At 40.3% G+C, this 14,666-nt stretch overlaps 1 protein-coding gene across 2 annotated transcripts; it reads right to left on the minus strand.

Moving 5' to 3' along the window:
• Positions 1–1,344: 1,344 nt before the first annotated feature.
• IL10RB (interleukin 10 receptor subunit beta) lies at positions 1,345–13,885 on the minus strand. 2 transcript variants are annotated; one of them, XM_067299157.1, is made up of 7 exons: positions 13,761–13,885; positions 12,873–12,996; positions 11,357–11,526; positions 8,964–9,130; positions 7,267–7,417; positions 4,388–4,545; positions 1,345–2,076 (listed from the first exon to the last, which is right to left on the minus strand). In XM_067299157.1, the coding sequence occupies exons 1-7, from the start codon at positions 13,807–13,809 to the stop codon at positions 1,864–1,866; spliced, it is 1,032 nt and encodes a 343-aa protein (XP_067155258.1). In that variant the 5' UTR covers positions 13,810–13,885; the 3' UTR covers positions 1,345–1,863. The 2 variants fall into 2 exon arrangements, with proteins under 2 accessions (XP_067155258.1, XP_067155250.1); XM_067299149.1 differs by having other exon boundaries at positions 11,357–11,553.
• Between the last annotated feature and the right edge of the window lie 781 nt (positions 13,886–14,666).

A 14,666-nucleotide genomic window follows, 5' to 3' on the forward strand; every position in this document is an offset into this window, starting at 1 on the left:
GGAAACAGTTCCTCTTTTTACATGGGGAAGCCAGCATCTTAAAATATCAGAGATGTACACATTCCTCCTGCTTTGGTCTAAAGACTGTATCCCCGCATTGCCAAGGGTATAATGACTAATGTTACTTTTTTTTTTTTCCAGTTTGGCTTACTAATGAATCTGTAATAAAGTGGCATAGCACATGGGACTGCCTTATCTGTGCCCTCATCAAAACCTTTGAACTTATTGACAAATTTCAGTCACATTTGATAGAGAATAAATTCCTACTCTTCCATGAAAATTAGCAGCCAAGTAGACAAAAGCAGCTCTATTAAAAGAGTGAGGAAAAGAGGTAGGGAAATCTCAATCCTCATCTCTTCTGCCTGACAGCAGCTGACCAGCCAACTAGCACATGCATAGGCCATACTAGCTATGCTATGTGTGTTTTGTCTTCCTTCAGGCCAAAAAAAAAAAGAAAAAATATAGAGACGAAGCTGCTAATATGGAAGAAGGAATAGGGAACACACTGAGATGAATTTTTGCAGTGGAGAGGTGTACCAGGCATAGGACATCAATCTTCATTTGTACCAGTGCTCACAGAACAACTTTTGTAAGGAGTGGACAAAAGCATCAGTGAAACATAATGCCTTAAAAAACAAAATGAAAATGCTTCTGCATATTTCCATATCCCAAATGATTAATTGAAACAAAAGATGATCAAAATTAAAAAGTGCAGAATTTTTTTTTGCATATTACATATAGTTGGGTGGTGCAATGAATCAGTGCCTATTTTCCTCATGTTTTCTTCCTGTGATAGTTCTCAAAAAAGTGAATATTTATAATTAAAGCCCCTCAAATCTATAGCTATAAATTTTATAATGCACATACCAAGTTGTTTTACACATAATTTCACTTGTAGCAAGTCACTTTGGCTGACAGAATTTAATCTGTCACTGTCACTTTAATATAATGGGATATACAAAAAAAATTGCAGCACTCAAAGGATTAGAGCACAGTGCAAAGGTCATACGATATGCCCTGATACTGGTGTGGACATAGCCTTGATATGAATGAGCAGGACTATGCAGGTGTGCATTATGTAGCATGAGTCACACCTGCCTGTGTTCACTTTTCTTGAATTGAGACTGTACATCAATAGATAAATGAAATGATCCTGCCTTTTAACTCCTGCTTTAGCTACAAATTTTTCCACAGACTTCAGTCGATTAGGCAAGATTTAATTAGTCACAGAAATAACAAGGCAGATGCTCAGGGGACTGTACCAGAACGCAGAGGACTACCTGGCAGTGTACTGCTTATTATCCTTGGTGATGAAGTATGAATAACACCTTGCAATGCAAAACATTGAATATTTGCGTTTGGTTTATTAAGATGGTGCACAACTTGTTGTGAATAACTTTATAATTTAGCATCAGGTAAAAATCCAATAGAAAGATTATGCCAATAGAGATATCTTAAGAAATACAGGCAATTTCTCATTAAAAAAATATAAGATCAGCTCTTTCCTTGCAAAATATGATCTTTTACAAATCTTATACAGTAGGCCATTTTGATTAGCTTTTGCAATAAATAGGACATCAAAATTAAATTAACTAGTATTATATATTATGATATTAATTTAAAAAGCAAACAGAGTTGTAGGTATAAGAATGAGGCAGTAAAAATGGTGGCAAAAATTTACATATCATTTAATTCTTCATGTATAGCCAAGTTTCTTGTACTTTAAAAATTAGTATGATTCTGTGAAAAGTCTATGTACAAAACCTTGCATATGAATTTTTACTCAAGTATGCAGTATGCAGAAGATAAACATAATAGCCTATTTGCTTTTCTTTCAGTCTGAGTGAAGTATGAGGAGTGCATTTAGTCCCCTTCCGAAGCTGGTACTATTTTTAAGTCAGAAAATTCTTGTTCGGAGTCCTGAAGCTGCTCTGTTGTATTGCTGGCCTCATCCGTAATCTCCTCACTTTGATTTTTGGATTCTTCTGAAATAACCGTTAACTTGTCACAAAGATGCTGCTCTTCTTGGGGGACTGGAGAAAATAACTGCGAACCATTAGAAGGCTTGCTCAAAAACTGTGAAAGAAAGAGGAAATGAGAATTAGGCTGCACCAGCTATACCATATCTGCTTAGAAATATCTTTTCTAATGTTTTCTACCCATCAGTTGGGTTTCCCAATCCTTGGAAATTTTGGATTAGTGACAATGTGACAATTTCTCTGCTCACTTTAACATGTTATGCAAAGCCTGGAATCAATTCAGAAGTGCCTGTATTTGTAAGAATATATCCCTGAGATTACTGCTCTCTTTGGAATATAAACTTTACTTTTAAAAAATAAAGTACCTAGGTTTTGTTTTGAAAGAAAGACTAAAAATGGTGAATTGACTGTAGGTGAAGGAGGAGTCTACTGAGAGATTTGTAGAACAGCTCCGAGACATGTGAATTGCTCCTGCCCTCTCAGAAAGTTGTTAGCTTAGACATCAAGTGGCTTTAAATGTCAACATAAACCATGACTGTTAAAGCAAGTAAAGGAGATGGAGCGAGATTTGCAGAGCTATGTAGTTCAGTGAGAAAGATGACTTAATTTTGGTACTAAAATGTCACAACTTCCTCCCACTCCCTTTTCTCTTATTAAGATGGAACCAGACTCAAGAATCTCCACGGACTTCACAGGATGTCACGACTGCATTTTGAACACCAACACAAAAGCAGCACACCTACTTAACACAGCAGTAATAGGGCAACCACTCATTTTGGCAGCTCACATGGGAGTTCATTTTATTTGGTGGCAGCTGGATGAGTGCAGGTGGATTTTCTTCCTATGACCTGACCCTTCAGTTTTAATACATTGTACATAAGAAAGTAAGCTGCTCTATCAACAGTTCTGTTCATTGTAATTAAAAAAATAAATACTAGTATTATTACTAGTAGCCTCAGTCTATTAAACTGTGATTTGAAATGTTCTGTCAGTAATCAGCAATCTCAAATGTAGTGAAACTATTGCCTTTGATAATGTCAATTTAGTTAAGCATGACTGACCTTTATTAGTCAATTTGTTTTGATTAACCAGTTCCACCCAGTAGCACAAAATGAAGATGTTTTCCCTTCTTGCGAGAAACCTGAGAGTAAAATGAAGTTCTGCCTTATCCTGTATTAATCAAAACAGTTTTGGCTTCTCAACAGCTGAGTTCCAGGTTCAGCAAATTACTGCTGTGTGTGCTCAACTTAAAGCACAAGATTTGTGCTAAATCAGTTATAAAGCTTGAGTCTGCTAAACTCTAAATGAGTCAAAAAGAAAGACCCAAGAGGAAGCGCACAAAACTTAGACTAGTATAGAATGATAACCTTACCATACATAGCATTCTGTATAGCCCTATTTCTTGGAGGAGATTCTGATACAGCATTTAAGTTGCTAGTTGGGTAACAAAGGGTCAGTGGTATTCCCCAACAGCTAACATTCATTGCTCTTGTTTTATCTTGAATTTTCAGACATTGCTAAACTCTTTGCTTAAGTTGAGTTTTATTGTATTTGTGAAAGAACTTTGTTTCAGGAGAGGAATGTGCAATTGTAAGTCTAAAACGAGATAGTGGAGACAGATCTCAGTTGTTCACTATCTAAAAAGAGGAACTGCATGCTAACACCTGTTATTCTCCCACTTTAAAATGAAAGAAAACATCCTGTTTCCAAGTCACATAAGGCTTCATATTACAAATTATGCAATTGTTTTAGGTATAAAACTCTATGCCAATTTTTTAATTGTTCAGCTTTTTAATATTTTGGAGTGCTCTGTGCATAAGAATTCAGAAAGACAGTATTTTAGAGTTTATTGTACATCAGTATGCTTAAAAAAGAAGTCTGAATTCTCAACTCTTTCTTTGTGTCTAGGTAGTGCCACAGAACTTGATGAAAACAGGGAAATCGAGGTAACATTAATGCAAAGTTTATGACCTTGTAATGCCAGAAATTAACCATTAAATGAACTAACTTCCACCAGCCTTCTCACATTGAAAAGTACCTTGCTCACTCACCTTTTTACACCAAAGTTCATGACATTATCATTTCTACTTATTTGAATGACTTTTCTGTTTAGTCCAAATTGCTTGACAGAAGAGCAAATTTTATCACACACAATATTTACTATATAAAAACAGACAACAGAATGGGTTCCTCTAGCCTGCATACCAATAACCAGCATTGCTCCATATACTCTTAAAACCCCCTCAGAATAGTCTGCATTTCACATATGACTAACAATCAGGTGCATATGCAAGAAAGTGAAATGAAAGAAGCTGTAAAAGTTTTGGCACAGAGAGCCTTTGGGAGGCAGGCAGTTCTATTGAAAAAGTTGATTTTAACTATGTTAGGTAGAATACAAATAAACAAACCTCTTTCAAGTGTTGTGGGAAATAATATGAAGGGCAGAAAACATGTTTGGTCAGTCGATACAGAAACAAAAAGGAAAAGAAGCAAACAGGAAGAAATATTATAACAGTCAACATGGATCCAAAAAGAATAGTGACAATTATCCATGCAGGCGTTACACCTGCAAGAAACAGAAGAAAAATATTAAAACTGTGGTTATTAATTTCTGAACATATTTGTGGCGGATGAATGGCACGGACTCAGGGGGGTTTGCGTCCTGAGACATTTATTATTTATTTCTGAGCATATTTAAAAAGTTAGCTGCTTCAGTGGTTTCACAGACACACTTTGCTAGGCCAATCACCATGCAGATTATGTCACAGGGAGCCAGTCATTGCACCGATCACGCACGCAGCGGTCACGCCTTGTACTCTGCTACTTGTTTGGAAAGGCTGTCTTGCCCTTAACCTTGGTTCCCACTGGCTTCTGCTAGTTTATCTGTACTTTCTCAGGATGTATCATTCCCAGCTGCACTGGTGTCCTTGGGTACGTTTGTCTGAGGCTCCTGTTGCTTGCTGCTTGCAACTTTCCACCAGTTTAACCCTGTCATGACCCTCCACACATATTATTTTCAAAACATGACTTTTCCTAGAGAATTAAAAAACCTTTTATTAAGCCTACAAAATTTTAACTGCAAACATAAGTCATTTTGTTTCCAGACACAAAAAAAACCAGAGTAACAGAATCACAGAATAGCTGAGGTTGGAAGGCACCTCTGGGGATCATCTGGTGCAACTTCCCTGTTCAAGCAGGTTCACCTACAGCAGGTTGCCCAGGACAGTGCCCAGTTGGGTTCTGAGTATCTCCAAGGAGGGAGACTCCACAGCCTCTCTGGGCAACCTGTTCCAATGCTTGGCCACCCTCACAGTAAAAAAGTGTTTTCTTGTGCTGAAGTGGAATTTCCCGTGTTTCCATTTGTGCCTGTTGCCTCTCGTCCTGTCACTGGGCACCACTGAGAAGAGTCTGGCCCTGCCTTCTTTGCAGATATTTATACACATTGACCAGATCCCCCCTCAGCCTTCTCTTCTCCAGGATGAACAGTCCCACCTCTCTCAGCCTTTCCTCATAAGAGAGATGCTCCAGTCCCTTCATCATCTTTGTGGCCCTTCACTGGACTCGCTCCAGTAGCTCCATGTCTCTCTTGTACTGGGGAGCCCAGAACTGGACACAGCACTCCAGGTGTGGCCTCACCAGGGCTGAGTAGAGGAGAAGGATCACCTCCCTCGACCTGCTGGTAATGCTCTTCCTAATGCAACCCAGGATACCATTGGCCCTCTTGGCCACAAGGACACATTGCTGGCTCATGGTCAACTTGTCTCTGCCTCTGCCTTAGCTCTTCATGTGTCCTAGCTCTTAAGTTTTCAGTCTGAGCAGGCTGAGGTGGCTTTCAATAAAATGAACTTGTAACCATCATATTTAGACACTTACAGTAACACATACTAGTGATTCTACATGCAATATTAGGCATATGATTAAAGAAAAAAGACCAACACAACCACCCACAAGGTGGTGTCATGTGAAGAGCTAATACATACACTCTTTGGTGTTTCTGGAGTATAGGAACTAAAAGATAACACTACCAGGAGTATAGGCTTCCATTTTCTCTTTAAAAAAGTGTAAAAATGGCAAGAAAGTGAAGACAGCAGAGAACAAAAATCTGTAAACTTCTAAACTATTGAGCCTTTTAAAAATTCTTGTCATGCATGAGGATTTTGCAATAGGTAATGAGAATATAGATGTATCAATAAATCACTGTATAAATGTTTTACACCAGCTTACAGTTGCTAAACACTGGCCTAGCCATAAATTAACAAGAAATACCACCACCAAAACCCACTGGCAATTCAACTGCACTACCTGCAGATAATATATGTGTAGGAAAAGTACATGAGGAAAAATACACAAGGAAAAGTTTAGCCCTATAGCTTCCCCAGGCTTCGCACGGATGGCTTCCTCTCCATAATAACTTGTATAAACTCAGAGGCAGAGACACAAGTTGTCTGAGGGTGTAAGTTACATGAAAAACATATTACGCATGTGAAAAAGACAGTGGCTAGGGCTTCATCCTTTCTTTTAAACAGGGACATCAAGGTCCATGCTAAGATGACAGGATCTGACCATGGTTGTGGCTATTGCTGTATTCCATAGAGAGTGGCAAAGGTGGTACGGCTGGAAATGGAAGTGCTTCTCCAGTTGTCAAGAGAGGAAAAATCTAAAAGCTACAATTTTGATTAGGCCTAGCAAAAATTGGACTGAGGAGTGTTTGGTACTTACTGGCACAGCTGCCTTAGATATAAAAAGGAAAGCATCTAAACAAAACAATTGTTTATATTACTAACTAACAACTGCTGTGTATCACACAGAGCAAAAGCATCATGGGTAATGTCCTAGCCCCATAAGAGACGATGGCAAAGTCACCACAAAATGAAGCAGGCTGCAACACAGGGTCCAATTCCTCTCTCAGTTATAAATATATGGTACAAAGGCATTCATATGATAGTGAATACAGCTTAGGGTAAATGAAATTCAGACCCATACAATGGAATCAGCAAAAAGCCTACGCTCTGTTTAACTCTTGGTTTCAGAAGAGGAAGAATTCAGAGGCTTCTGCCGAAGTAAACTATCATGTGATAGGTGCCATATTGCTTGTAGCTTTCATTCAGTTTCTAAAAACTCCTCTATTTTTTAAAGACGCGTGTGCATAGACCACCGAACAATCCTGGAGTAAGAAACACAACCTTTTCCTAAAGGTTTACACATTACACTGATGTTCCTTTTGAATGCCTTGTTTCCTAATTCACCACAGCGTTTATAACATTCTGCTGCATCAGATATTACTTGCCGTTGTGGGTTGTCTGGTCACAAACCTCTTGACTCAGTTGCCCAGTTTTGTTCCACTCGGGAATAACTGCTTGTACTTGAATACAATATACTGTCCATGGCTCCAGCTGAGATAATATTTCAGAGTTATGTTCAGTATCTATGAGAATTACCTAGCAACACAGAAGAACACAAAAAATTTGGAAATCATGAGTCCAGTGAATTGACTAGCTAAATAATTAATATTCCATTCAGTGGTACAAACCTTAGCAGTTATAGCTGCAATGTGGATAAGGTTTTTAAAGACAGAATGAAATACCCTATCTATGTAAAATAATTGCTAACTAAATATTCATTTCACCTTTAGCTAGTATGCGAGACCATTCATACCACTGACTTACGGGATGATTCTAGATGCATTAATGAAGTATTAGGCTAAAGAGCATGACAGAGACGTGATTAATGAGATCTGCTTGCAGACAGAAACAATTATCCAGCCAAATGAGATCAACTAAGAGTGCTGTTACAGACAAAGATAATTTAATTTGAGGCAGAGCACGTAGGACAGAAGATCTAGACAAAGAAAAAAGAAAAAAGAAAAAGGATTGCGGAAGCTATTAGGTGGACTGAGAGCAAATGCAGCTTGCTGTTTAGACGCAGGATTGGTTATGTGCCTGTACTTATATGGTGGCTGCACACTACAGCAATCACTACAACGTGCCCCATTAGGTAGTAACAGGCTCTTTCTCAGGGGTGAGAAGGCTCTATAGCTGGTGATGTTTCAACATCTTGAGCAACCATCCACTTTAAAAAACAACCTGCAGAAGTTCTGTTGTCTAGCCCTTTTGACTTTTTCCATTTTTGGGAAATTAGGATCCCTTATCTCCTGGAGTTGAATGTCAAGGATTTTTTCAGGATAACAAATACATATCAGAATAATATGCACTAAAGCCCTGCTGTATGAAAATTGTACTGATGTACAAAGCACTAATTATACTGTGATTGATATCTACAGCTGAAATGCTTCTTTTTTTTCATGCAATAAACCTTACGACCCTATAATTAATATATTCTTTATGATCTTTCTCCATGCATTCTATATGGAGAAGTCTGTTGAGCTGAGGAACACATCTGTCAGGGGAAAAGGAAGAAAGTGAATTACAAACAATAGAAAATGAAGAGGTGAAAAGCTGGAGGAAGGCGACCACAGGTAATACAAGGCACCAACCATGGTAATATTCAGAGCCCAGAGTTCCACAAAGACTGCTGTAGCACAAATACCTAAATGATATGAGATTTGGATTTAGGTCAGCTTATTGCCGTATTCTTAGACACTGCTGATGTCACAGCTTCTAAGTTTACCCTTGCTTTTGTGTGTGAAGTACACAGATTTGGTGGGGAAAATGGCATTGTGTACTCCTGCAAAAATAAATGCACTGCTAAACTGAGAGAGGAAACTCTCATAACATAGCAATTATTTTTGATTATGGAAAAAGTAAATTATATCCATGCTACTGTTTAACTACACGACCATCTGCCATTCTGCTCTGAATACCAGTTGTAATGACTTTATTTCATTGTAATTTGTAGAGATATGTATTTTATTTCACCATTGTTAGCTTTCAGAAACTCGTCAGTACAGCATTTTACCAAGAAGACCATATATATCAAAGTCATGCCTGGAAAGTGTAGTCAGAACATCAAGTGAGCAGAAGTTACCTCCTTATTGCTGCCTTTCTTCCAGTATAGTATTCTGTAATTCCACGAGCCATAGTATTGTTTTAAAGACCACTTGTCAGGTTCATGTTCAGCAATAGGGCCTATGAAATCCACATGCAAAGACCCAGATTCTGACTTCACTTTTAAATCAGGTGGCCCAATGATTGCTATATATGAGAATAGTGGGGAAAAAAGAAACACCAGAAGTCAGTCTCACATAGTTCTCAATTTGACATTTTTATGCAACTTAAGACACTTCATGTTTTATGCTTCAAAACATTTTATGTAGTTGAAGAAAGTAATCTCCTCTCACAGGTGAAAGATAAATAAACCCTTTCCTTACAGAACTGGTCAAAGGAATTTATTTTTACAGTTAAATAACAGATATTTTTACAGACTACATTTCCCATATACTAAGTTTACCCAATTCTCCTTTGCCAGCTGCTGTCACTCCTGGAGGAAGTGATACCATTTGCATAGGTTGTTATTGCTCACTTCCCCTTCTGAGCTGAACAGTTGCAACACCAGTCTTTTCTGAGGAAACCCTCTGGTGAAGTGCGTTTTAAGGTTTCTTTCATTGTGATTGCTTTGAAAAAGTGAAACATTTGAATTATTTCTGCATGTCTTACTGGTCTTACTGATTGAGGTGCTTAGACTGAATATTATATTTTCATATTTTGAAAATGGCTTTTCTCTCTTACGCTTTTGTGCCACTACCTGAATTATTGCATGAGTAGCTGGGTCACCAACTAAGTTGCGTCTGCAATGAACTCTCCATTAAAGTCTCCTATTATTCCAACAGAACAACTCTGCCTTAGATGCCTCTAATAAAGTTCTACCTCACTAGAGCCACACTAAAAGGTGTTTAAGGAAGCAAGAGCTCACTATACAGGCAATTTGCATTCCTCCAGAAATATGTGCTTCTTAATTTAAGAAAATCTGCTTGTTGGATCATACACTTGAGTATGTTTTTGAACTTGTGAAAAATAATGTAAAGGTCTCAGTTACTCTGGTTTTCTTATGCTGTTCTGACAACACTACAGTGTGGGATTTCTTAAAAAAAACAAAACACACTGGCAGAAACGATTACAAAGAAAGGAATACTAGATATTTTTATCATGATGCCCTACTCAGATAAGCTCTCTACGACAACATTAAAAATCCTCAGGTCCTCCTCAGAGATTCAGCCAGTACTACCAGATCTTTCTTTCCAGTTAGTTTTATATCCAGCTTTTCTCAGCTCATGAATCGGCTGCCTTTTCAAAGCCAAGCCTGATCAGAAGGCTACATTCTCTTTCAAATGTTTGTCAAACTACAACTCTGTTAATGATCTACAAGTTTGCTTGTTCTGGAAATCCACACTTTGTATTACACTTTCTTTTGGCTTAACCTTACACTGGCAATGTGATAATTTTTTTCTTCATTTTCAATGTTGCGCTTCAAAGCTTCTGTTCTAGCCAGATTAAACTATTTCAACACCCTGCTTTGGGAGAGGGATAACCAATAAAAGTATTTTGAAAAATGAGGCTGTAAATTGTAAAATTACACTCTGAAATCCAAGGAACTGAATGATGAAATTCAAGCAAATGAAGGCTGAGAGAGAAAGAAAAAATTCTAGGAAGTGTTTCTGAAAGACGAGGTGCAACAGAAGCCTCCTGTATGGTTTCCTATTAAAAGCTGTGAGGAGAAAAAAACCTTGGATAACGTTAATTACATAAGCAAAATCAAATTATTTTAGACTATGAACAGAATAAGAATGAACAAAGTAAAGGATGTTCATTGGCAAAGACCACTCTCCCATTCCCAAGCTCAGATGACAACAACATGGCTAACATCTCTGTTGTGGACACTAATACAGGGCAATGCCAGGATCTAAATCATTCCTCACACAATGCTGCAAAGCTTCACTAAGAGAATAGCAGTATTGTGCACTGAAGATTATTTATTGACTAAAACCTAAACTTTCCCTGTGAAATTGTTGTATTTTTTAAATAAAAAACAGGAATATAAAGCCTTTTGCCTAACACAGCAATGAAGAAGAAAGTAATTGAACTCATTTAAATATCCAGGAAGTCAGAATCCTTGAAGGAAAACTCTCCTTGGTCGAAAAATATAAATGATCCATTATCTTAAGGGAAAATATACATCTTTTAAAACCTTCTCAGAGAGGTTTCAGATATCAATACTATCATCTAGCTATAACAGTGAACCTACCATGCTTTCTGATAGCTACTTCTACCATCGAAGAAGAAAAGCGTTCCAACTAAAATTTTATAGTTCAGTGTAAGTAAATTTACAATGATCTGCACATTACAGCTTTTTGTATGGAGCTGAATTGTAAAGGTGCATTAATAGCAGACAATATTTTAATGGAAGATTAGAAAAACACTTACTGTCATCCATTGGCTTAAATCTGATGATCACCCAGTCTGACTGCTTATTTTCTGACTCTGCTCTGACTCGTAAAATATAGTCTCCATATGCAGACAGAGAAGAGACATCGCACTCTGTGAGTCCCGTGTTTGTGCTCAAGTTTTCAAATGTGCCTTTAGGGAAATTGATGCTGTATGGAAGAGTGGCGTAGAAGTATCTGATGCATAAATTATAAATGATGAAATATCTTTCCTCTCAATTAACTGGAAAAGTGGCAGATCTATTTGTTAACACAGCCAATTACGACTTATGAACGTGAAAGATCAGATCAAATATATATGAAACATTAGTAGTAGTATGTACATGCACATTATGCATTTTATACTTATCTATATTATTTTGTGAAGTTAGTGATTAAGACTATGATTCAGAAAACAAATGCCCTTTTCTTGACAGTGATTACAAAACTTGATTCAACAAGACAGTAGATATTAGACGAGGTTGTAAATATTAGACAATACTGCTATGCTTGGCTTTGCTGTCTAATTCTGACTTTCTTCAAAACCGCCCCTAGCCTTTCCTTATATGCATGAGAGCTGACTGGGAACCATGCGATACAAGATAATGCTCTTTTCGTTTTGCATCACATGTCTACCCAGGAATGTGGTGGTCAATATGTAATTGCTACAAGCACTCAGAAAAACCTCCTTTCAACTACAGTGGCCTGCACCCATTTCAACTGTAATCAGTTTGGAGATTTCTCCTCAGCAGACCCCTACCTGTGGGTGCTATCTTCTCAACTTTACTTCCTGTCCCTTTTTTCCCCAAAGAATTCAACCTTTTGCAGGACTGTGAGACCTTTGACTCAACACGTGGGTTTTTTTTTCCAAGCACTGAAGCAGGTAGGGACTCTAACTCTGGGCTAGGGAATTTGCAGCACATCTGCACATAACCCTTTTCCTGATAGGAAAAGACCAACTCAGAGGGACGCAGTGGCAAAACCAAGTCAAAATTAAACCAACCCACCAAACCGGACAGAAGGAGACCTCAGAAAACGTGTCCTAAGTTTAGAGGCACTCAACTGAAAAGCTGCCCGGCTGCAGTTCATCAGAAATTTCTACTAAGGGCACAGACAAGCAGCCTGCCCTGGTGGCAAAGGACAAAATGCTGGTGTCGGTAAAGGACTAGGTAACGTAGACATGCTCAGCAGGACTAAGTCTGCTGAACAGCGGATAACAACTCCATGACAGAGAAAAACATACACATAGTTAATAACAGTCAACATTAAAATGCGTTTCCAGCTCCAAGAAAGTATGTACAAAACAGCTCTGGATGTAAAACGTGTAGAACATGCCTCTGCCCTGTTATTTAGCTCGGAAAAGAAGCCTTTCAAAGGTAAAAAGAAAGAGACAGCTCCTGATCTTCTTGCAAAGGAGGGAACACATCACAAATACATGCAGCTGTAAAATGTGAATTTCTGAGACAGCTTACAAATAAACAAATTAAAAAAAAAAAGTACAGCTCCCCCAGCCTTACCTCTTAAACTGCACAGTGTAAGTTATATTTCCTTTGTGAAACCTAGGTGGATCCCACTGTAAAATGCTATGAAGGTTAACCGAAATAATTCTTGCATTTTGGGGCTTTGACACTATTCCAAATACTATAGAAGCAATCAAAAAACAAACAAACATTTTAGTATGCGTTCCTCCCGTGACTTCTCAGTAATCCAAAACATAAACAGAGCCTTCTTCCCTTCCTGCCTCACCCTCTCCCTGTTTTTACAGAATTTAATATGCACTAGGTGCAATCTGGCAATTAAGTCAAACCCTCAATACCTATCGTTCATCCTGAGCTTACGCAACGAAAAAAATTAGCTAACACCGATCATTTCCAGTAAGTACTTTCTTTATGATATCATCATTTATTATGAACGACTTGTTATTGCCCAAGACTTAGTGACTATCAGGGTATGCACATGAACTTTCACTGAGTTGCCAAAATAGCATTTTTGTAAGCAGTGCTCCAGTAGTACTACTGAAACAACACGGATGTGCGGATTGATTATTCGCTGAAGATGACCGCGAACGATCTTTCTACGCAGACGTGGGTGTAGGGCTGAAAGAATCCAAAAAGAAAAAGCGGGGGCTCCGGAGGCGCGAGAGGGGGGCTCCCGGCCGGCAGAGCCGCCTTCGCACGGGCGCTGCGGAGCACCGAGGCCGCCACGCCTGCAAGAGCACGGCTCCGCTTGCACACGGGCCTCCCGCCACCGGCACGCAGGGAGCTGCCCCAAGCAGGAAGGGCAGCCGCGGCCTCCCGGCGGGCGGAAAGCGGGGGCGGGCGCCGGCCCGGGCGAGCCGGGAGCCCTCCCCGCGCCGGGCAGCGCCAGCCGCCCCCCCGAGCTCCGGGCGCCCCTCTCCCACTCACCGCCCAGCAGCAGGCAGCTGCAGAGGGCGCACCGCAGCCCGGCGCCCATGGCGGCTCCCGCGCCGCCCTCAGCCGCTGCTGCTGCTCCGCCGCCGCCGCGCCATGGCCCCGCGCGCCGCCGCCGCCGCCGCCAGCCCTTCCGCGCCGGGGCGGGGCGGCCCCGGGCTCTCCCCCGCCGCGCCCCGCCCGCCGGCGCCGCCTCCCGCCCCGCTGCCCGGCCCGCGGGGGAAGCGCCGCGCCGCGGTGCCGCGTGTCCCCCCCCCCGCCCCGTCAGCCTGGCGCTGCTCGCCGCCGCGGAGGAGCTTCTCCGCCCCGCGGCATTTTATCGCGGCTGCGCAAATAGCGCTGAGGCCAGCGTGAAGGGGCTAAACAGACTGCAGCCGAACCACAGGAGCAAGCCTGTTTCGGAGTGAAAGTCCCACTGCCAGCACGCGGAGTTTCACCTGAGGCAAGGTCTGGAGCCCTGGTTCGGGGATGCAGCCTGCAGTGACTGCAGCAAAGAGGCCCATGCCACTACTTCTGCCAGAATGCTTTGCAGCCCTGATCAAAAGCTGGGTACACTTTTGGGGGGAAGTTTTCTTTTATTCACACAGTAAGTGTTCTCAAACTATTACTTTTGCCACTGAAAATACCAGTTCTTTTTCAGGGCTTAATACATTTGTTTCTGGCCCATTTACCACCTCCTATTTAATAAATGAGGCTACAAGGCAATTCCTGCCTTCCCTGGGATAGACGCAGCTCCACCGCCCTCACTTACCTATGAGCAGCTCCACTGGCTTCTACCATCGTGCAGAGACTTACACAAACAGATACTCCAGAAGCAGCACACAATTATAGGGTCCCCATGAGCAAAGTTTTCACCTACTAATTCTATGGATGATGTGCAAATCTGCAAATATTTACTTT

This window comes from Apteryx mantelli, chromosome 1 (genome assembly GCF_036417845.1).
Source record: "Apteryx mantelli isolate bAptMan1 chromosome 1, bAptMan1.hap1, whole genome shotgun sequence".
NCBI lineage: Eukaryota > Metazoa > Chordata > Aves > Apterygiformes > Apterygidae > Apteryx > Apteryx mantelli.